General features: G+C 40.1%; 1 protein-coding gene across 3 annotated transcripts in view; it reads right to left on the bottom strand.

Annotated features, from left to right (window-relative positions):
* JAG2 (jagged canonical Notch ligand 2) overlaps nt 1-24,341 on the bottom strand; it is a 153,504-nt gene that overhangs the window by 18,913 nt on the left and 110,250 nt on the right. For 2 of the 3 annotated variants that reach the window (XM_069082350.1, XM_069082351.1), the window contains 6 exons: nt 20,099-20,249; nt 18,163-18,315; nt 17,559-17,672; nt 5,333-5,446; nt 4,047-4,160; nt 1,677-1,793 (listed from right to left, as the gene is read on the bottom strand). In XM_069082350.1, coding sequence (XP_068938451.1) covers nt 1,677-1,793; nt 4,047-4,160; nt 5,333-5,446; nt 17,559-17,672; nt 18,163-18,315; nt 20,099-20,249 — 763 coding nt within the window. The remainder of the gene's footprint in view (nt 1-1,676; nt 1,794-4,046; nt 4,161-5,332; nt 5,447-17,558; nt 17,673-18,162; nt 18,316-20,098; nt 20,250-24,341) is intronic. The other variant, XM_069082352.1, reaches the window with a different exon arrangement.

Below are 24,341 nucleotides of genomic sequence, written 5' to 3'. Positions count from 1 at the left end.
GAAGCATGAGAAGGTCAACAGGGAAAAGAAATCAGAAGTCACTGATCAAAGTTGAACTATTAACATTCCTACATGGAAAAATGATAATTGTAATTGATGAAACTTTTCTCAGTATGAAAATAGTTGAAGGGAATAGAAATATATATATATATATTTCTCTATATATGTCTATATCAGAGGGTATATGGGTATATGAATACATGTGTGAATGTGTGTATATATGCTTACAGGTATACATAGAGAGAGGGCACAGGACCAATTTAACAGGAAGGGATGATACTTAAAAGGTGAAATTAAGAGGTGAGAGGAATATAATGAGAGGAGATGGGGAGAGACAGAGTGGGGCAAACTATCTCATACAGAAGAGGCAAGGGAAAAGGGTTACAATGGAGGGGAAGAATAGGAAGGCATAAGGGAATGGGTCAACCTTATTCTCATTGAATTTGGTTTGGGATGGGAACAAAATACACACTAAATAGGGTATCTCACCCTACAGGAGAGTAGGGGGATGGGGATGAAAGGGGGGATGATGGAAGGGAGGGAGGCTGGGGGGGGGGGGAAGTTCGAAGCACTCACTTTTGAAAAGGGATGGGATCAAAATAGAGAATAGAACAAATGGGAGGTGGGACAGGAGGGAGGGAAATATAGTCAGTCTTTCACAATATATCTACTATGTTAATATTTTGCATTAGCTACACATGTACAATCTATACCGAACTGTTTATCTTCCCAGTAAGGGTGGGTGACAAGGGAGGAAAGGAATGAATCTGGAATTCAAAGTTTTAAAATTATCTATATCTATATCTACTATTATTTATACTATCTTACATATAATTGGGAAAGAAGATATACAGGCACTGGGGCATAGAGATCCACCATGCCCTACTGGAAAAGTTTAAGGGGGTATGGGAGAAGACATGGGAGAGAGCAGATTGGAGGAGGGGATATCCTGTGGGACTGCTATTCAGGGGTGGCGGGTAGGGGAAAAATGGGGAGAAAATTTGTAACTCAAAATCTGGCAGAAATTAATGATGTAAATCAGAAGTTAATAAAGGATTAAAAAAAAAAGAAAACTGAATGACAGCAATAACAAAATGTAGTCATCATCTTTGTTATCTGCACCTTTCTCCCCTCTTGAATACATCTGGTTTTGTTGGACCACTGTTTATTAAACTCTACCCATTCACTGCTCCCATCAACATGAGGGAGCAAAGGACATGAGGTGGCTTAAAAGCCACAACTGGTTCCAAGTTAGGATTTGGTAAGAGAGCTAGAGGGCACAATGACGTCAGATTCTGGGGACATTCATGGGAGTTAGTCAGGATCAGGGCATGTTTTGGAGGACAGGGTTAGGGTCTGAGGATTCTATAAAGCCTCTCAATAGCAAGGACAACATTCATGGTAGCCCTCCCTGGAAAGAAGATTAGGATGGCATTGGGAGTCTTCCCTGACCTCAAGTAATAAGATTCCAAAGTGTATTATTCTTTGTAATGAGACTGCCAAGGGGCGAGGGTAGAAAAAAATCAAAGTTCAATCTGGCCAAGGTTAGGGGGATTTTTTCTTAAATGTATTGTCTGTCCTACCTCCTCTATTTAGTATAGGGACCCTTTAAAGTGGTACAGTGAGATGGAGGGAGACGATATAGAGAAGAGGAAGAGAAAAAGGGCTAGACTTACTTTGGGTGCATGTGCGGCCTTCCCAGCCATCTTTGCAGATGCAGGAAAAAGAATCACCGCTGCCCACACAGGTGCCACCATTCATGCAAGGATTCAGGAGACAGCTGCTATTCCTGGCTATGAGGGAAGAAACATTTCAGTTTCCTGAAAAGAACAGAGCCACAGAGACCCTCACACCTACTTGATCTCATCTCCCTAGCTCTGTCACACTTTATTCCAGATCAAGGGATCTAGAACTGAAAGGGACTTTAGATATCATTAGCCCATTTTACAAGATGAAGGAACAGTCACAGAGAAGTCGAGACCTGTTTTAGGTCACACATATAATAATGAAAGAGGTAGGATTCTAAATCAGGTCCTGACTCCAAATTCATCTACCTTGCCACATGTGGAGTGGCAGAAATTAGACACCAGCAGCACTTCATAGACCTACGCACTCTCTTGGGATAGGGAATTGAGGAGATAAGGACAGAGTAATTTGTGATGCTTTGAAATATACACCTGGAAAAGGAAGTGAGGAGTCAAAGACTCTACCCTAAAACCTTGGTGTCTTTCAATTTCCTCATCTGTAAAAATGAAGAGGTTGGACTTGATAATTTCTTTTCTTAAGAATTTCTTTTATTTTAAATTTATGAAACAAAACAAGCTTTTCATAAGACAACAGAATAAAAAAAAGATGATTGCACTTGAAACTGCAAATCTATTGTGTTCAACTTACTATTCCTTTTAAATACAGAATAAAGTTATCATGTAACTTTTTTCCCTTTTAAAAAATTCCTCAATTTCTAAGGTCCCTTTCCAGCTCTAAATATTTTAGGCTCAGGATCTCTGCTGTACCTTAAATTAACGCAGTAACACCTTGTACACAGCCTCCCCATGTGCTTGGCCTCTGATAAGATATGGCAGATGTGAGAAGTCAAAGAAGGAGTAACGAGACCACCACTTTATACAGCAATTTAAGACTCGCCAAGGAACTTCCTCACAACTTGTCTCATAACTACAAATGGGCAGTGAGCAGTACTTTCCTGTTTTATGGAGGTAGAAACAAATTTTGATAGGTTAAGAGAGAGGCCCATGGGGGCCAACTAAGTTGAGCAGTCACCCAAGTAGGAAGCTTTGGAGATGGGCCTCAAGTCTTTTGACTTCAACTGCAGTGCTCGCTCCATCCACCATATTATATTGCCTCAAGAACTACCTGAGTCTTGGGCTCATATTTTAGCAAGGGAAATCCTGACATGAGGATATTTAAAAACTGGGGATTATTATCCTAGAGAAGTGGAGACTCAGTCTAAGAATGTAGACAGGGAGACCCAGGAGTAGGCTCCATTAATAGGATAATGGTCAGGAGAGAAATGACAGTTCCCTTTAAAGTGGTGCAGTGAGTCCCTTTTAGTGCTGAAAGTCTGTCCTTCTAGGACCAATTCTCTCTCTGTCTCTCTGTCTCTGTCTCTGTCTCTGTCTCTCTCTCACTCTCACACACACACACACACACACACACACACACACACACACACACATACACACACACAGACAGACAGAAAAATGGCAGGACATGACTAAATACTGAATTACCAATAGTTCAGACTACTACTTTATGGTTCAGGATTACTCTCAGAAGCTTATAAAGGAGAGTTCAGTATAATCCAGAGTGAGCAAGGAAGGCTTCTTAAAGCAGATGGGGTTCGAGCAGAGCTCTGAAAGAGGCACTGGGTTTAGAAAGGCAGAGAAGGAGGAGGCATATCCGAATACTTACTGATTTAATTTCCTAACTATAAGCCCCTTTGGTGTCAGATGAATGACATAAGGCAAAGGTCTTCCCACAGATACAGAATGGTGATGGACAGAGAGTGAGGATGATGAGGGGGAAAAACAGTATGGTGTTATGGAAGAAGAGGCAATGTGGTAATGGCACCCAGCAACCTTGGCATAAGACCTGGGTCCGAGTCTTGCCTCAGACACATACTGGCCATGTCACTGGCCAGGAAACTTAACCTCTCAGTGCTTAAGTAATTCTTAGATTCTAAGGTACAGAAAATCTGTCAGTCTGCATCAACTGAAAATGCTCTTTACGTCGCTGAAGCCACAGGTCAGGACACTCAAAAAAAGAAAGAAAGACAGAGAGAGCAATGGGTATGGAGGTGAGAGATGTTAGATGTCCGTTCTGGTTTTGGATAAGTTTCTTTCCTTCTATGGGCCCTGGGCCTCTGTTTCCTCTTCTACAAAATAAAATAACTGGATTTGATCTCTACAATCTGTACTAGTTCTAAATTCTGTAATCTGATGAAGAAGGCTTCAAAGCCAAGCCCCTCCACCTTCCTATATGGCTCCCCACCAAGGCTTGCCTACCCCATCCCATCCAGCCCTGGGTACCTGTGTTACAAGTGCTGCCCTTCCATTCTGGGGGACATATGCATCGGAAAGTGTCTCCGTTGTCATAGCATGTGCCGCCGTTGCTGCATGTGTTGGCATCACACTGGTACTCACCTGGGAACAAACATTAGATACTTAGCACTGGCATGCCACCAGAGGGCTGCAACCTGGTCTGTGACCTATAGGGCAACCCTAGAGTTCAGCCTGCTGTTCTCTGGATTAGTGGGAGAGACTCCTAATCCATACTTGATTGTTAAAATAGGATCCAGGTAGCACTGACGCATCTACATCCTCTCACATAGCTCCCCTCAAGACCAAAGAAGTTCTCTGAGGTGGCTAAAAAGGTGAGACAAAATGTCTAGCCTTGTCGTTACAATTGTTTTGGAGGCATAGGCAATCTTCAGGCCACAGAAGTCTCATGGCACCAGGCATCCCTCCTTACCATTGGCCCCAGACTTCCTCTCTCCTGTTCCCTAAGGACAGGGCATCAGTCATAACCGGAGGGTTTACCAGGCCTAGGGTAAAGTGAATCCCTGAGGAAGGGGAGCTTATCACACACCATGAAGAACTAATGGCTTAATGGTAAAAAACAAAACAAAAAAACCACATGTGACAGAGTTTGTCGGTGATAAGTCTTAATTCTATATTAGTGCATTAGAGTGAGGGTGGGGCTACACAGAGACCGAAGATGATTTCAGAGTAGCTAAAGATGGTTCATGAAAGAGAAATTTTCAGATCTGCTCTAAGGAAGATTAAGGGCCATCCTCTGGTCAGGGACTAGAGGTAAACTTGGAAGGAGGAAGGCCTAACATGAGAATAGATGAGTCAGCAAATTCAAAGGTAAGTGTTTTCTGCGATTGATATCTGTATCATTTCTGTGAATTTTAAGGAGCCAGTCTGACCACAGTACAGACAAGCAATTGGCACTAAACCAGGTTTTTTCTCTGGTCTTAGAAGCTAAGAAAGCCACATTTCAGCTATCTCACCTTCCCTAGAGGCAAAGGGAATCAGGCAGTCTGGCTGTCTCCAGTATCCCAGCAGAACTCCCAAGAGAGGTCAAATAAAAGCCAGTTTTTACCCCAATTTCCATTTAGCTCTGTCATGGACCCCTGGCTCTGGAAGGGCCATAGCCACAGCCCAATGTTCCAGATTTTAACTACAGTTCTGCAATGATGTCAGTTATACATTCTTGTCAAGTTCATTTTCCAAACTCTAAGATTTAGCAGGTGATCAAGGAGGGAGAATGAGGAATGGGGAAAGAAGAGAGTTAAGAAAATTAAACTTACGTGAGTGGCAGGTCTTGCCCTTCCAACCATCTTTGCATTCACAGTAGAAATCATTCACCAAGTCAATGCAGTGGCCTCCATTGTGACATGGATCAGGGAAGCAGTCATTCAAATCTGGAGAGATGATGCAGGATGAGAGAGAGGGTAACAAATAAGCATGATGTCCAGTCTCATGCTCATGGGGTACCTGGGGACAGGTGTGCGCTAGGGCTGGCAAGCAGAGAGGGAACCTGGGAAGGGAGTGAACCAGGAGCAGGCAGAGAGTGGGTGATCTGGTACTGGGTATAGTAGGTACCAGTTGCTCCCTGGTAAAGGTGTGGGAATGCAAACATGCCTCATGTCAAACCCTGTATGTGGCAGGTGCTTAATAAATGTCATGAAATTAGAAATTTAAAATATCTATCTAATACTTCACTACCCTGTTTGTCTATGTTCTTTCTTCGGATCCTCTTTTTTAAAAAAGCGATTCACTGATATTCTTATACGTCTTTTCACTTTTTGATATTATTATCACTACTCCTCTACTATCATCTCCAACTCTCCCTCCAAAAATAAAAAGTCCTAAACTATAGTAAAGAAAAGGATATGTGAAACAAACTGATACACGGAATATGTCTGAAAATGTTTGTCTCATTTTGTACCCTTAGCTTATCACTTCTGTGAGAAAAGGGAATTATGACTGACAGTCAATCTTCTAGGATTAATTGGTCATTGCACTGAATATAATACTTATATCTTTGAATGCTGTTTTTTTCCTCACAAAGTTATAGTCTCTATAAATTGTGCTTCTGGTTTCACTCACTTCTGTTGATACAAGTCTTACCAGGCTTCTCTGAATCCATCCCCTTTGTCATTTCTTATGCTGTAATAACAGTCTGTTACATTCAAATAACATAATTTTAGCCATTCTCCATTTGAAAGGCACATAATTTGATTCCAACATTAAGGCATACAACATAACGTGCTACTACAAATATTTTTTTTATATAAGGGTCCCTTTAACCTCTTTTTTAGATCTCTTTAGGGTATAGGTCAGGGCAGCTAGGTAGTATAGTAGATAGTGTACCAAATCAAGAAGACCTGAGTTCAAATTTTACCTCAGACACTTACTAGCTGTGTGACCCTAGGCAAGTTACTTAACCTTGTTTGCCTCAGTTTCCTCATATGTAAAATGAGCTGGAAAAGGAAATGTCAAACCACTACAGTATCTATGCCAAGAAAACCCTAATTGGGGTCATGAAGAGTAGGACACGACTGAAATGACTCAACACCACCAATAAAAAGGGTATAGGTCTAGTAGTGGTATCTCTGGATCAAAGACTATGCATAATGGTTCAGTAGCTTTCTAGGTATCATTCCAAAAGGCTTTCTAGCAAGTTTGGACAAGTTCACAATCACACTAACTACATTAGTGTACCTACCTTCCTCTATGTCTTCCAACAATTACTATTTCACCTTTTTCTCATATTTGCCAGACTAGTGGACGTGAAATAGAACCTCAAGGTTGTTTTAATATTTATTCTTAGTAATTTGGAGCATTTTACTAGCCATTCATAGTTCACTTTTCTTCATCTAAGAAATACCTATTCCTATCCTTTGACAATTTTGGGGGGAATGTTCTTGTTTTTATGTATTTTTATGAATTCCCTATATATTTTGTATTTCAAACATTTACAGGAAAGTTTGATTCAAAGATTTTTTTTCCCTCAGTGATTTTCGTTTTGATTCTAACTTCATTGATTTTGCTTGTGCAAAACCTTTTCAATTTTATGTGCTCAGAACTGCCTATTTTATCTTCTGTGATCCTTTTTATCTCATGTTTGGTCAAGAACTCTTTCCTTACCCAAGGTTGTGAGAGATATTTACTGACTCTTTGGTTTGTTTATGATATGACCTCACATGTACAGGCTTTGCATCCATCTGAGTGACTAATGTGAGATGTTTAACCTTTTTTTGTCTCATGGACGCCCCATCCCTTTGGAAATCTAAGGAAGGCTCAGAATAATACTTTTAAATGCATAGAATAAAGTGCAAAAGATTACAAAGGAATTCAATTATATTGAAACAAAGTTATGAAAATGTATATTTTTTTAAGTTCATGGATCCAGCTTATGAAGCCCTGGTCCAAACCTAATTTCTGCCAGACTGCTTTCCAGCATTCCCAGTCTTTATCCTTGTAATTGGTATCCTTGAGTTTGCTGAACATTTTGCTATTGTGTTCATTTGTTTCTGGATCTTAGATTTCTTATCTATTCCACAGATCAACTTTTCTATCATGTGACCACTACCAAAGAGTTTTGGTGATTTTTGTTGAGTGGTAGAGTTTGACACCTGCTATTCCTCTTTTTCTTTCCCCATTATTTCCCCTGATGCTTTTGATCCTTTGTTCTTCCAGTTGAACTTTGCAATTATGTTTTTTTATCTTAAGAAAAGAGCCCTCTGGTAGTTGGTCAGTGAATCTATAAGTTAATTTAGGTAGTACCTTTCACAAAATTATTTTGGCATTGTTTAATCATAGTTAGTATAACTCTAATTATTTTGGTCTGCCTAAATTTTTGTAAGGAGTATTTTGTAGTTTCATACTTATATAATTCCTAAGTATGTCATAGTAGCTAAACTCCTGGCTATTTTATACATTCTATAGTTGAATGGAATTTCTCTTTCTGTATCTTGCTACTAGATTTTATTGGTAATACACAGAAAAAGCAATGATATTTGTTGGTTTACTTGATATCCTTAGTTGAAACTTAAATTATTTCAATTAATTTTTAATCGACTCTCTAGGTCTAATATGTAATTTGTTCAAAAAGAATACTTTTATTTCTTCTCTGACTATATTTATTCTCTGAATTTCTTCTTGTCTTACTGCTATAACTAAATTTTGTACCTCAAATAATACCAGTGGCAACAGGTATCCTTACTTTACTATTCATCTTAATGGAAAGAACTCTAGTATTTATCCACTGAAGATGATGCTAGCTTTTGGTTTTAGATTTATATTAGCTTCCATATTGAAGATCACTGGTCTAGACCTTCACATTCATCATCTGGGGGGAACTTCTTTTGATAAGGGGCACTTCATCCCAGCCACCGCTGCCCACAACTGATGACCACCTGCCACCAATGGAGCAGGCAAGCTAGTCTATCTGAAACAGCAAGGAATTTTTAGGAAGAGACAGGAGGTAGTATGTGCCTTACCCATAGCTCTGATTTTGAACACCACCTCTCCTCAGACCCCAGTGAAGCCAATCAGGTTCCTGTACCTGAGGACCAGTAACAGCATACCCCTCAGACTCCACCCCAGCCCCTAGAGCCATCATTGAGTGGGGGCAATACTGGTGGAGAAGTGGCTTGCCTCCACCATCACCAACAATTAAGTAATTACCACCAATGGGCAGATAAGACCAAGTGCCTTGGGAACAGTAACAACCTAGATTATTGTCCTATAATCAATGACTAAGGGAAAAATCCTTATAGAGACATGACCTGCAGCTGACTTCACTGTTGTGCTGTAGCTCTCACCTCCTCAGAAGCCATAATTATAAAAGACCCAGAAATAAAAGTTCTCAATGTCAAAGTCTTTGACATCATCAAATGGTTCAAATCAGATAATGACAGTTTTATCAATGGAAATGACACTAAAGAAGCTGCTTTATGATCTTATTCGTCACAGCATCTAAAGATTTGGCCCTTTCATTTGCCCTGAAGGTGAAACACATGTTATCTCCCTCAATGAGAATGTGAACTCCTTAAAAACAAAGACTCTCTTGATTTTCTATTTATATTCCTCACACAAAGTAAATACTTAATAGGTGTTTTCCCACTAATTTATATTGAGAAATGTTCCATTTGCCCTTAATTTTTAAATGTTATTAAAATAAAGGAAATATTATAGGTTTTGTGTGTCATATAGCCTATAATGTTTACAATTTCCCTAACATTGAACCAACCCTGTATTCCTTGTGTAAAACCTAATTTGGTCATAAACTATAATCTGTATAACATGTTTTTTGTAACCCCTTCATAAATACTGTATAAAATACTTTTGCACCAATGTTTATTAGGAATAATGGTCTATAGTTTTATTTTTTCCTCTTTGTGTCTCCCTGGTAATAGGGTCATATTTATCTAGCAGTAGGAATTTGTTAGGCTCCCTACCTTGTCTATTTTTGTAAACATTTTGTATAATATTGGAATTGATTCACTGAATGGTAGATAGCATTCATTCAAATGACAGATCCTGTTTTTTTTTTGTTTTTGTTTTGCCTTTCTGGAATTCCTTTATAGCATGCTTAATTTCTTTATCAGAGGATGGGTTATTTAAATCCTCTATTTCTTTTAATGTTAATGGCAGCACTTTAATTTATATTTTCTGTGAATATGGGCACCTTTATATTTTTATGAATCACCATTTATCAATTTTACTGGTATGTGAATATCAAGATAATTTCTAATAATTTCCTTTATTTTCTAATTTGTTGTGAATTCTCTTTGTTTTCTTCTTAAAAACCAGATGAAAAGTTTATTAGTTGCTTTTTAACTTCCTAGTTTTATTATACTAAATTGTTATTATATTAATATATCTATTTTAAAAAGTCTCATTTCATATTTATGATTTTTTTCTTCTTAGTGGGGATTTTATATCTTTAAACATGGTTAATATTCCCTTTCAGTCATCACCTGAGATCTATCATATTCAATTTTCTTAAAGTTCTCTTCATATAACTCTTTTCTTACATAGCTTTTTGTCAGTTTTGTCTACAAGTCTGAAGGGGGCAAAATGATGTCACCAAATATTAGAGTTTTTCTATCTATTTCTCCTTGTAGTTTAACTTTTCCTTTAAATACTTAGAAACTCTGACATTCTGTACATATATATTAAATGTAGTTATTTTGTCAGCTATGATTTTTACTGTTGTTTTGTTTGTGATGATTGATGTTTTTCAGTTGTTCAATTATGTCTGACTATTACTCCATGGACCAGAGCATGCCAGGCCTTTCCATCCTCCATTATCTCTCTCTCTCTTTTTTTTAAGCAATCAGGGTTAAGTAACTTGCTCAAGGTTACATGGCTGGTTATTTCTGGGTGTGGTGCTAAGTGGTGCTAAGTATCTAAGCCCAGATTCAATGCCCAGGTCATCCCAGCACTGGAGCCGGTGCTCTTACTCGCTGTGCTACCTGGCCGCCCCTCCATTATCTCTTGAAGTCTGTCCAAGTTCATGTTCATTGTTTCCATGTTAATATTTATCCATTCCATCCTCTGCCATCCCTTCTTCCTTTCTGCCTTCAATCTTTCCCAGTACCAGGGTCTTTTCCAATGAGTCCCATCTTCTCATTATGTAGTCAAACTATTTAAGCTTTAGTTTCAGTATTTGACCTTCCAGTGAGTAGTCTGAATTAATGTCTTAAGTACTGATTGATTTGATCTCCTTGTTGTCCAAGGGACTCTCAAAAATCTTCTTCAGTAATGCAATTCAAAAGCATCAGTTCTGGGACACTCAGCTTTCCTTAGTCCAACTCTGACAGCTATGGCTGGAAAAACCATAGTGTTGACTACATGGATCTTTGTGAACAAGGTAAGCTCCCTGTTTTTTTAGTATGCTGTCCAGATTTGCCATAGCTTTCCTTCTAGGGAGCAAGTGTCTTTTAACTTCACGGCTGCAGCTGTCATTTGCAATGACCTAAAATCTGATACTGCTTCCATTTCTTCTACCTTTATTTGTCAAGAAGCGATGAGATCAGTTCCCAAGGTGTGTGTGTGTGTGTGTGTGTGTGTGTGTGTGTGTTTAATGTTATATTTCAAGCCAGCTTTTACTCTCTTCTCTCTCACCCTCATCAAGAAGCATCTTAATTTCTCTTCATTTTCTTCCATCTGAAATTGTTGTTATTTCTCCTGGCAATTTTAATTCCAGCATTTTGTATGATGCACTCTGCACGTAAGTTAAATAAATATGGTGACAATATAGAGCCTTATTCTTCTTAAACCAATTAGTTGTCTCATGTTCAGTTCTGACAGCTGTTTCTTAGCCCATATACAAGTTCCTCAGGAGACAAGATGATCAGGTATTCCCATCTCTTTGAGGACTTGCCACATTTTGTTGTGATCTATACAGTCAAAGGCTGTAGTGTAGTCAATATCTCCCTTACTTTCTCCATAATCTAGCTAATGCTGGCAATTTGGTCTCTAGTTCCTCTGCCTCTTCAAAAACCATCCTACTCTTTTGGTAATTCTTGGTTCACATATTGCTGATGCCAAGTTTGCAGAATCGTAAGCATAACCTGGTGTGTGAAATGAGAACAAATGTTTGCTAATTTGAACATTCTGTAGCATTGCCCTTCTTTAGGAGTGGGACATAAACTGATATTTTCCAATTTGGTGGCCTCTGTTGTGTTTTTCCAAATTTGCTGCCATACAGAATATAGCACTTTAATAACATTATCTTTTAGGGTTCTAAATAGTTCAATTAGAATTCTATCACCTCTACTAGCCCTATTGTTAGCAATGCTTCCTAAGGCCCACTTGACTTCATTCTCTAGGATGTCTGGCTCTAGATCAGAAACCACACTATTATGATTATTGGTGATGTTGAGATCTTTCTTATATAGTTCATTTGTGTATTCTTGCCACCTCTTCTTACTCTCTCCTGCTTCTCTTAAATCTTTACAATTTTTGTCTTTTATCATATCCGTTTTTGCAGAAACTTTCCATTGATATCTAATTTTTTTGAAGAGATTTCTTGTCTTTTTCATTCTATGCCTTCCTTCTATTTCTTTGTACTGATCATTTAAGAAAAACTTATCTTTCCTTGCTATTCTTTGGAATGTTGCATTCAGTCGGGTATACCTTTCCCTTTTCTTTTTTCCTCAGCTATTTACAAAGTTTCATTAGAAAGCCATTTTGTGGGGCAGCTAGGTGGTGCAGTGAGCAAAGTGCCAGCCCTGGAGTCAGGAGGACCTGGGTTTGGTTCCAGCCTCAGACACTTAACACCCACACAAAAAAAAGTAGCTGTGTGACCTTGGGCAAGTTACTTAACCCCAACTGCCCTCCAAAAAGCAAAAAGAAGAGGCATTTTGCTCTCTTGCTCTTCCCATTCTTTGGAATGTTTTTGTGTTGTTGTTATTGTTGTTGCTGCCTCCTGTACAATATTGTGAACCTCTGTCCATGGTTCTTCAGGTACTCTACTAGATCTAATACCTTACATCTATTCATATTCATAAAGGATGTTATTTACTTATATTTTTTCCCATTAGACCAGAACTTTATATACTTCATATTATTTAATCTCTACTAATTGCTCAGATGTATTTAACCTTTCTATGTTTCTCTTATCTTTAGGGTTTGCATGTGCAAGATTCTACTTAAAATTTTTTAAAAGTAATGCCTGAAATTTCTCTATTCTACTAAAGGTACATTGCCATTCCATCCTACCCTAACCCCTTTTAGGATTAATAATCAGTTTTGCAGGGTAAAAGTTTTTCTTGGTTGTAAGCCTTTATACTTTGTATTTTAAAATTTCATATTACAAGATTTTCTATCCTTTAAGTAGTTGCTGGCAAGTCTTGTATGATCCTTTGATTGATTCTTTGGTACCTGAACTTGTTCTCACTATTTGCAGTATCTTTTATTGTCTTGGGAGCTCTGCAATTTTGTCTATGATATTCCTGGATGTTTTTAGTTTGGAGTTTCTTTTTTGAAGATGGACAATAACATCACTTTGTTCTCTGGTTCTGAAAGATTTAGGCAGTCTTCACTTTTGATTTTGTGAATTTTGGTAGTCGTGATTTTTTTCATGATCATAGCTTTCAGAAAGTCTGATGATGCTTACATTCTCACTCCTTGTCCTCTGTTTCAGATTAGGTGTTTTTTCAAAGCATATATCTTTTATTTTAATTTCTTCCCCAATCTTTTTCTATATTTTTCAATATTTCCAACATTTTTATTATTTCTTGATTCTCCATGGAGTTCTACTTGCTCCATTCTATTTTTCAAGGAGTCCATTACTTGGGTAAGGCTTTCTCCCTTCTATTCTAAGCTATTTATTCTCTTTTAAATTTTCTCCTTCCAAATTCTAATTGAATTTAAAAATTTTTTTCCTAATTGAATTTTTTCTCTCTTATTTTATTTATTTCATCCATTCAAGTAGTCCCAGTAGCCATTTTTTATTTTGAGGACATGGTAGAATTACATTCTTATTCTGGCTTTTCCTTAAGATTCTCTCAGTTTTTATATTGTATTTGGTCTCCTCTTCTGTTTACTCATAATTTCAGCATCAATTCCTGCATTGAAATTTTGTGCAATAGCCTCTAACACTCCTGGATGGATTGAATAGATCTTGTTTGGTCTTGTCCCATCTGTATTCTGGATGTCACTGCCAATTCAGATGCAGTGGCAGCATTAGGTCCCATGCACTGCCTCAATCCTGAGATTCTGTCTTCATCTTCTGGTGGTCTGCTTCAGATTCTGGCCCTGGCTGAACTCAGTCTTTTTCCATTTCTTTTTTTAACTTAAATTTTATGTTTATTTTTAGTTTACACCATTCATTTCCACAAGATTTGAGTTACAAATTTCCTCCCCATCTTTCCTTTATCTACCACCTCAAAACAATGATCCCACTGTATACCTCCTCCCCCAATCTGCTCTCTCCTATATCCTCCCCATACCCCCTCCAACTTTCTAGTAGGGCAAGATGCATCTCTATATCCCAGTGCCCGTATAACTTATTTCCCATTTCCATGTAAAAAAATAATATATTTTTAAAAACATTTGATTTTTAAAATTTTGAATTCCAGATTCTTTCTCTTCCTCTCTCATCACCTACCCTTACTGGGAAGAAAAGCAATTCAATATAGGTTGTACATGTGTAGCTACATAAAACATTTCCATAGTGGATATATTGTGAAAGACTGACTATATTTCCCTCTGTCCTATCCCGAGCCCAACTTGTTCTATTCTCTACTTTGACCCTGTCCCTTTTCAAAAGTGTGTGCTTCCAACTTCCCTCCCCACCCTGCAACCTGACCTTCCTTCCATCACCCCCCACCTCATCTTCTTCCCCCTTATTCTCCTGTAGGGTGAGATACCCTATTTAGTCATTCCTCTTGCTCACACAGGGCTGTGTGTGGCTCCCAACAGAGCTGTAATGGACCCTTCCTGTTGGCCTTCTGGCTGTCTTCAGCAGGAAGTTTGTTTTCCTCTGTCACTTTGTAGGTTCTGTAGCCCTAAAGTTTGTTTAGAGTCATTTTTTATTTGATTTATTTTATTTTATTTTATTTATTATAAAATTTATTATAAAATATATAATTTTATTTATTATCATTATCATTATTTATTTGAGGTGGTTATGGAGGAGGATATGGAGTTTTCCTGCTTCTACACTACCATCTTGGCTCCCTTTTTCCATTTCTAATATAGCACTGAGAGGCACCAAAGGGATGCTGGATATTACAATGGCTTAGGGCAGGCTTGCACAACATACGTGCCACAGGTGGATGTTGTGCAGGTCTATTTTACATCCTCTACATATTTTTTGTGGGTTGCCTGAGCTCCTTTGGTTGGTGGTATATTGTGCAGGCATACCCTAAGGGGATTTTGCATAGTCAGTTTTGCTGAGGGATTTGCATAAGGCAGGCCTGCACAACATACTGCCCTCGGGCTGTATGTTGTGCAGGTCTGGTTTAGGGCTTCCTGCACAGTCCCCCTAGTGCCAGTGCCTGGGTGCCAAGTTGGCTCTCTCTTCTGCCAGGACTCCAAGGAATACATGGACAGGGCCCATGTTCCTTCATAATTATCGAATGGAGTTGGTTCCATCCTTGATTCTGTTCTAACTGGCCAGGGTCAGAATCTGGTTTCAAGTCCTTGATTATTAGAGCTTGACCTTCATTCCACTCAGACAAATGGCTGGTTTCAGTCCCACTGTGGAAACTGTTGCTGGTTTGCATGGCATAGCTTCTCTCCTTACCTACCCCTGCTTCTGGCTCATTTACCTGTACTTACAATAATGTCTCTGGTACGGCTCTAGTCCCCAGCTCTACCAGCCTCTGGCTGGGTTATATCAATTTAAGCTACTGTGTTTCCCCGATAATAAGACCTATCCCGAAAATAAGCCCTCCCCTTACTGTGTAAGATTCCTCTAAAATAAGGCCTCCCCCGAAAATAAGCCCTATTGAGATTGCTACTGTAGTGAAGCACTGCTCCCCCCTCCCCGTGAAACGCATGCCGCGCTCCGAGCTGCATCCAATCAGAGCTGCAGCAGTGAGCGCATCATCCTGTTCTTCCCCAGTGATTTGCTTATTGAATAAAGGTACATTTTTTTGTTCACATTTACCTGTTTATTAAAATTGCTGTCAATGTTCATTAAAATAAGCCCTCCCCTGAAAATAAGACCTCTGGTGTTTTTCTGTCCAAAAAAATTAATAAGACAGTGTCTTATTATCAGGGAAACACAGTAGCTTCTTTGGCATTTACTCCTTAACCTCCTTCATTGGATTTCATTCTTTCCTGAATGTGTGCTGACTTCCCTGATAAGACAATTTAACCCACCCCTACTGTCTTTCACATCATCATCTTTAGGTCCTTTACTACTGTCCTGAAAAATACTGATTCTTGATCACAACTGTACCAAATTCACTGATCTATGGTATATGGGAATGAGTTTTAGGCTTTTAGCCAAAAAATCTAGGTTCTAGCTGTGGTTCTGCCACCTCTTTTCCTCTGGGGGATTTCAGTTTCCCAGTGGTCTCTAAGGTCTATTCCTCTCTACAAAAGAAGCACATTCTAAATTTAAATCTTCCTTAGACCCTCTGTGCTGGCTAGTCTGTGGAAGAAGACAAGGACACTCATTTAATGCCCTGGGGGAGTTCCTAGTCTTGGAAATGGACATGACTTGCACATGTAGAGTAATGAACAAGACAGGTCATGATTCAATTATGTAGTACAAACAATAAGGAATACAGCAGCTTAACAAGGGATCAGTGTGGGCATGGGACATTAAGCAAGCCTTCTTGGAAGAGAGAGGGCTTGAGCTGGGCCTGAAATGATAAGATTTTAACAAACAGAAAAGATGGAGAGAGGATTCTAAGCAGAGGGAACAGCACAAACAAAAATGTCGATTTGGAAATGACCATGGTGTGAAACTTCAAATCTAGTGTTTTCTATTATTCTATGCTGCTTCTAAATCCCTTCCATCTTTAATGCTGTCACATTCATTTTAATATCAACACAAACTAGTGAGTTTAGGGAATAAGCTGAAAGGGCCATTACTAATTATATAGCCTACCCCCTTCTCATTTTACAGAGGAAGAAAGTGAACTCCAGAGATGCTCTCCAAGGTCCAACAGGTAAGAAAACAGTACAACCAGAATTTGTACCTTGGTCCTCTCCAGGGAAAGTACAGTGATTTCTCATGTCTCATTCCTCATGCTTCTTTGTACCTTCCCTTACTTCCTAGCCTATGCCCCTAGAACATGAAGAACAGGGTTCAGCAGATAGCTTAGTAAATACAGACTGCCTGGCTGGTCACAGACAGCTATACAAAACCTTCATCAAGGTCACAGGGCCTTGAAGCTTCCTTCATAATAAACAATCCATAAGGAGATGGATGAACTATTTCTCTCAATGGTGGGAAAGGTCTTTGTATCACGGTAACAAGGTTAATAAAGTGGGACAGAAGGAAAAATGAAGTTTAGCCTCTTTCTACTACTATACCTCAACTGTAATATATGCCTACACTAACCCACTGAAGTCAGTTAAGGGTTCAACATCTACAGGTAAGGAGGTTTAGTTGGTTTTAAGTTGAAAATATACTCTGAATCTACCCCAAATATAAATTACTTCTCTGCTGACTGCTCAGTGCCTGAATTCTGAGATAGTCTGATTTCTTCTGGGGACAGAAAGCTTCCATTTTGGATTATGGTAAATTAGGTAATGAAAATATTCTCTTGTATGTGCCCCTATATTGAAACTACCTGTAGATACTGGGGAACTCTATACATCCCCCAAATCTCTAGTTTTGATGTATAGGCCTTGAAAGGTTAAAAGGCTTCTGAGGAGATAAAAGTTTAATTCAATTTCACAGACAGAGACAGGAAGTTACTTGCCCCAGACCATATGGCTAATAAGGGGAGGGACAATTTAATTAGGCCAATTGGTTTTAGTCTCTCACAATCTAGGGAGAATGGCAGGTGTTTGCAGAGGCAGGGAGGGAGGGGGTCCCAAGGCTTTACTCACTGGTGTCACACAGCTCGCCCTCCCAGCCACTGGGGCAGAAACACTGGAAGGAGTCAATCTCATCAATACAAGTGCCTCCATTCTGGCACGGCATCCCCAGGCAGTCATTAATGTCTGTGGAGGGGAGAGAAGCCAGAGCTGAGTCATTGGAATGGGACCGAGAAGGAAAGGAAACTTTCTCCCTGATCTCCCCCCATCCATCCCTAACCCACCCAGGCAGTCCTACTAAGGAGAATATGTGTTATTCCCCGCCCCAGTGAGGATGAGGATGGCAATGATGTGTGTGGGTAGCTCCAGTAACCCACCTCCTGACAGCAGCACCATCCCTTCTGGGGAAGGCAGAAGGAGTATTCAACTCAGAACCCTCAAAACAATCTAAATAGAGACCCCAGTCAAAGCTGGCAGACACAGAACTCAGACTTTAAGAAGTGTTTTTTGGGAGGGGGGATGAGGAAGAATAGGATACAGATATTAGCTAATGGAAGCCCCATTGGTTTCACTGATTCATGTTCTAAATGAATACACAGGAGCTTCTAGTTTGTTTGTTTTTTTTTTTCCTAGGGTCAATGAAGGAGGAAAAAATGGACAGGGACCTCAGACTCACTCTCATGGCAGTAGGTGCCAGTGAAGCCACTATCACAGGTACATGTGAAATTGCCCCCAGGCTGGCTGATGCAACGTCCATGGGGCCCGCAAACATTGGAAGAGATGAATCTTGTAGTGTTAGTGAAGACCTCGATTTCACAGCTGTCTATTACTGGACACGAGATAAGGAGGGAGGGGAGGAGAGGAACAGTGAACGTGTGTCTCTGAGCTGTCTAGGTTCCTACCTGTCACACCACTCCATCATTTTTGACACTCTCCATCCCCAAATCAGAGGCCAGAGAAGAGAGGTCAAGACTGCCACTTGATGAAAATGTAAGTAAGCCCTACAGTATGAATACTCCTGTCTTCTTATTTATTCCCAGTCAACCTGCTTCCCTGAGGCTAGAGTGCACAAAGCTCTGGCTTAAAGGTTAAGAGGCATGGGTTCTAATCCTGGCTCTGCCACTGACTCAGACTGACCTTGACAGACTTATTTACTGTACTTAGGTGCAACTTCCTTACTTGTAAAATGGCAACAATAGTACTCTTTTACAAAGCTGTATAAAAATCAAGAGTTAGGTAAAGCTGGCCTCATGGTATACTATGAAAAGCGCCGGACATGGAGAACTAGTTTCAAATTCTCATTCTGACATTTATTAGCTTTGTGGCATTGGATAAGTCACTCTGACCTCACTGAACCTCATCTGTCTCCTCATTTGTTAATCAGGGATAAACGTTCTTACACTATGTGCTTCCCAGGGTTGTCATAAAAGTGCTTTATAACCCTCAAAGGGCAAGAAAACTGCACTATTATTATTGTTATGGGAGCCAATGGATTTGAAAGCCTTTGGAAAAGTGTGATAACCTGTAGAGATTTGAGGGCAGTTTTTAAAACTCCACATATTGACAACAAAGAGCAAACTTAATGCTAATACAACTTACTGGGGATGATAAAGCATCTTTTTTTCCTAATCATTTTCAACACTTTCATAGAATCCTGGAGCTGGAGATACACAGGGAATTTAGTCTAACAATCACCTTAAGCAGAATCCCATTTCATTCAGGTTCCAAAGCTTCCACAGCCCAGTTCTGAAAAGTAAGACTAGGGTGGGACTCCCAAACCCTAAGCTGAGAAGGATCCTACTGTAACATCTTCAACAAGTTGCCTTTCCCACTTTTATTTAATTATTCCTTTTATCTTTGTACATGCTGGGAAGGAGGGGGACTCCTGCCGTTTTGCCATGTGAGGAAAATAGACATCCAAAGACGGACTATGACTTGTCCAGATCCCTTTGGTAACCAGGGGTCAGAGACAGGATTAGACCCACAATGGATGGTTCTTCAGTGCCCTGAGCAGGTGACAATATAGCCTAGCAGACTTAGCGTTAGAGCTTTAAGGGACTTTAGCTCTCTACTTTAGCCCCCTTAGTTTATAAGCAGCAAGCTAAGGGCAGAACAAGGACTAGACTGGAACCCAGTTCTCTTGAATCAGAGCCTAGCCTAGCATCACTGACTGCCATGTGCTGCCTTCCTCCAATTACTATCAAGCTGTAATCTGCATCCATATAAGGAGCACCTACATGGATGAGCTTGCAGGTCCACTCAAGTATCAAAGAAACAACTATTTCCATTTTCTATAGCACTGTATGGCTAATAAGGTATTTTTCTCCTCTAATCTTATAATGTTAGGGTGTACAAGGACTATCATCCTGACTTCAAATAAGGAAACTGAAACCCAGATTAAGAGAAATGATTTGTCCACAGTCACACAGCTAGTCAAGTGTCAGAATAGATGCAAACCCCGGTCTCTTGCCTCTCTGCTCATGTATCCAATAGCACTAGACTCTGACCCTGTGCCCTGGGCTGACAAGTGTCATCTCTCTCCTATCCACATATGCCAACCCCCCCTCCCCCCACTTGTCAGCAACCCTGTGGGACTGGGGGGAATCAAACACCTTTGCAAAAGCCATTCCTGCAGTGGTCTTTAGGGTAGGAGCAATTCTTCCCATCATAGTCTTCAGGGCAGGCACAGTAATAATCTCCTTCCAGGCTGTAGCAGCGGGCTCCGTTCTGGCAGGGGTAAGGCTCACAGAAATCAATGTCCACCTGGAAAGACAGATGCCAGATATGAGCTATAGCTTCTCCCCAGGGAGATTGGGGGTTCCGAGGTCTACCACAGGAAAAAACTGGGTCATGTCCTACAGACCTTGGGATATTTTAGCATAGTAATCATATAGTCATACCCAAACCCTACATCCTTTCTTCTCCACATTAATTCCTTCAACTAGTCCCAAGAAATGGGAAGGTCACAGGTAAGAAACAGAGGAGGCACATTTGAAATAGCTGAATCTCTCCCATCCCCCAATCTTTGCTCAGGGAGTCACAGGTGAGTAACATAATGAGGGGTGGGGAATGGTGGGGCATTGCTACATTGGAGTAAAAAGGGATTTCTGGGCCATGGGGGCATTTCTATATCTTCCTAGTGAAGCCCAGAATTACTTTAGGAAAAAAAAAATCTAAGTTAAGCCTCAAGTTCATTTAACTTCAGTGAATTACTATGCCTTCTCACAATGTCAGGGAAGAGGCCTTGGTTCTCAAACACAATGCTAGGGAAGTACAAGCGTTGGCAGATCTCATGACGCTGGATGGGCTTGGTGACAGTGTGTACATCTGTCATCCAAGGACTAGCTCAGCTAAATGTGGCCAACTTCATCACCAAAATTAGCCCAGAGGTAAATTTTCTTAGTTATAATTGTTCATAAGAACAGTATTCTATGGCACAAGACAAGGTATACTAGCACTCCCACCCATAAACTGATGAAGCTACAAGGTATGGAATAGCAAGTCCAAGGTTCTGGGTATAGGATGTACTCAGACACAGATGGAGTCTGAATTGTTTGTTACGTTTTAATGCATCAATTCCCCACATCCCCACCCCCACCCCATTTTCATTGTTCCTCTTCTCTTCTGCACTCATCTTACAGCATCCTACCTAGTCACCTAGCACTGTGTTAAACTGTGAAGTCACTGAGGGAGGTGAGTAGTTCTCATTTACTCATGACTTCAATGTGTCCCTTCAATGTGTCCCTGTAAGGGATCTTTCTAATAGTTGGACTCATGAAATGTGTGGTGACGAACACCATAAGCTTGTTTTCCTCAGTCCAGCACTTGCAATATCTTCCATTTGAAAAAAAACTTACCCTTGATTGAGTTAGGACAGCAGTGTCAAATAAAAACAGGGGCCACTAAACCATACATAAGGATCCCTGTGGGCTACACATTGACTTAGAAAACCACATATTAACAATATTTATGTTTTACTATATTTTTATTTATTTTGCTAAATATTTTTCAATCACATTTTAATTCGATTTAGCCACACTCAGGAGTGTTCTGGGCCACATGTCTGACATCTCTGACTTAGGGGACCACTTAAAGGAGAGTTACTCGGGGAAAGTTTTTTGAAGGTGACTACTGATCCTTCTCATTCAGTTACAGAATCTTAGTATCTCAGAGTTGGAACAGATGTCAGAGAACACCTAGTGCAAGTATGAATGAAAATCTCTTGTACAACTACATTCCAGTCATCCAATCCCTGACTGAATACTTCCAGCAAGAGGAGGTTTCAGTACCTCTCAAGGCCAACCTCTTCCTCTGTTGGATAGCTCTATCATCTTGAAAACAAATCTTCATCTTGAGCTGCTCTGCATTCTTCTAACAAAGTTATACGTTCTAGTTTTGCTTTCTAGGCCACTTAGTCAAAGTCAGTTCTCTCCTTCCATGTGTCAGACCTCTGGATAGTTTAACATAGTGATTATATCTTCATATGCAATCCCTTATCTTCTCCTTCTTCAGGTCAAAAATCTCCAGGTCCTTCAACTAGTTCTGATTTGTCAGTCTCTAATCCTCTCAATATTCCAAATTCTTTCCATCTTGTTGATAGACTTACTAAAATTTGATGCCTAGAGATGAAGATGTCTGACGTAGTCTGACCAGGGCAGAGGACAGGGAGACTGTTCTCTCTCTTGTCCTTGATGCTAGATCATCAGTGCAGCCTAGTGGAAGTCAGTGGCCCTCACAGGTCATGCCAGAATATCTTAGAAGGAAACATCTGTGTTTCTACAAACATGTCTGTGGGAGGCCCAGCCCCAAAGCTTCCCAGCCAAACTGACTGAATTATGCAGAGGTGCACTCCCTGACCTTCACAGGGATGGTGTGGTGTTTCCTCTGCCTGCACACAGAGGACAGGAGGTGGGGAGGGGACTGGGAAGGCATCCAGACAACATGTGGACTTTTCATGCACGACAGGAAAGCCCTTCGGGCCACTCTAGGCTGTGCCGGCTCCAAACGCTTGTCTGAAATGTCTCTTTTCAAACTGAAACTCTTATTTTTCTGTTAAGGATCAGTCACCATTTCTGAAACTTAAATTTCACCAAAATTCAAACTCTAATGCCAAGGAGTCCTTGTAAAAAAGTCATTCATCTTCTCAGAAACAGGCTTATCCTATTTCTATGCAGAATTTACCATCATGTTTTAGCAAGCAAAACCAGGGGCCAAAGGAGATATATATCTGGGCCTCCCTCCATGGGAGCCCCATAGAAGTCAGAACACCCCAACTCTATCAGCCAACATTTTCAGAGAGGAAAGATGACCATGTACCACCCTCTAAGCATTCTTTCTACTTGCTGTCCCCACCATCCCTCTCCCAGTATATATGATCTCCAAAGAAATGATAGGTAACATTTAGATGTTGCCAATAGTAGATTCCAAGTACTGTTCTCTGTTTGCAAACTAGACACTTTAATTATTACATGGGATTTCAGAGCAGGAAGGGATCTTAAAAAATCATTCAGCCCAGTGCCTTCATTTTACAAATGATGAAACAGGCACAGAGAGATTAAGGGATTTGCTAAAGCTCACAAAGGGTAAGTGTTTGAGTTGGAAATCAAATCCAGGTCTTGGGCTCCAAATCCAATGTTCTTGTCACAATAACTACAATGTGTCCCAAGAAGCAGTGCAGGAAACCACATGGCTTAGCTGGGCTGTTTCCCTGTGTGTTTTCTAGGGGGTACTGCTGACCCTAAGGGAAGCATTTTGAGAATGAGGCAAGCTCTCAGATCTCTCCTATCAGACACCTCCACTCATTTCCTTCCAACAGTTGGAGTTTCCCTTTCCAATTTCCACTCAGCACTGGGAACATTGATGAAGGTGGGTCAGGGTAGAGGGGGGAAGATTTCCTGTTACAAGGAAAACAGCCAGCCAGTTCAGCCTATATAACTTCAGCCCAGTCCCCAATCTTCAGGACCCTTCACCCATGGTCAACAGCCCATACTGAGAGTCATGGAATTTCAGACCTGAAAAGGGACCCCAAGGGCTCCCAGCTTAATATTTATCTGAACAACAATCTCCCCTGTGACACTCATCATGTTAAGATTGTGCTCAGAGACGGTTAGTGACGGAGGGACTTGCTAACATTCTGATGCAGTTCAGTCCACTTTGGGAAAGCTCTAATTGTTAAAAAGTTATTCTTCATATTGAGCTGAAATATACCTTTTGTAATTTAAGATCCCATAATCTCAAAGTTGGAATCTGAGTAGAGGCACCTATCTAGTCCGACTCAATACGTGAAAAAGAATCCCCTCTATAACCCTTCCAGCAAGTGCTTGGAAGATTTCCAGTGATGGAGAACTTACTGCCTTACCACAGCAACCAGTTTTACACTGTTCTGATGGTTAGGAAGTTCTTTCCTTAAATTGAGCTGAAGTGTGCCTCATTCTCTCCCAGGATAACATGCCTAAAGCAAAACAGCTAGAACATTCTTTAAAAAAATCAAAACAAACCCGGGGGACCACGATAAGGGAAACAATAAGTTAAACAACACAAGGAGACTTTTTATCACTCACTACCTCCCATGAAGTCAGATAGGGAACCAGATGCAGGCCTTGGTACTTTTCTGTACTCTCATTATGGGGTAAAAAAGGCCCTGCTGCCTCTTGAGTTGGGAGGGGGAAGCTGGATCACGAGCAACACTTTTTATTTAGAAACAAACATCTCACAATCTGCAGGCTAAGATGGATTCATTTAGAATTAGAAACATTTTAGAATTTAGAATTCTATCTTGCTAGGCCTCAGAAAAGTCATAAGATGTGCTCACATATATATATATATATATATATGTATATATATATATATATATAT

The sequence above is a fragment of the Petaurus breviceps genome, unplaced genomic scaffold (assembly GCF_028583685.1).
Source record: "Petaurus breviceps papuanus isolate PSGF00001 unplaced genomic scaffold, PetGlider_PUasm1.0 164, whole genome shotgun sequence".
In the NCBI taxonomy this organism is placed as follows: domain Eukaryota; kingdom Metazoa; phylum Chordata; class Mammalia; order Diprotodontia; family Petauridae; genus Petaurus; species Petaurus breviceps.
This window is presented reverse-complemented; position numbering and strand designations above follow the sequence as displayed.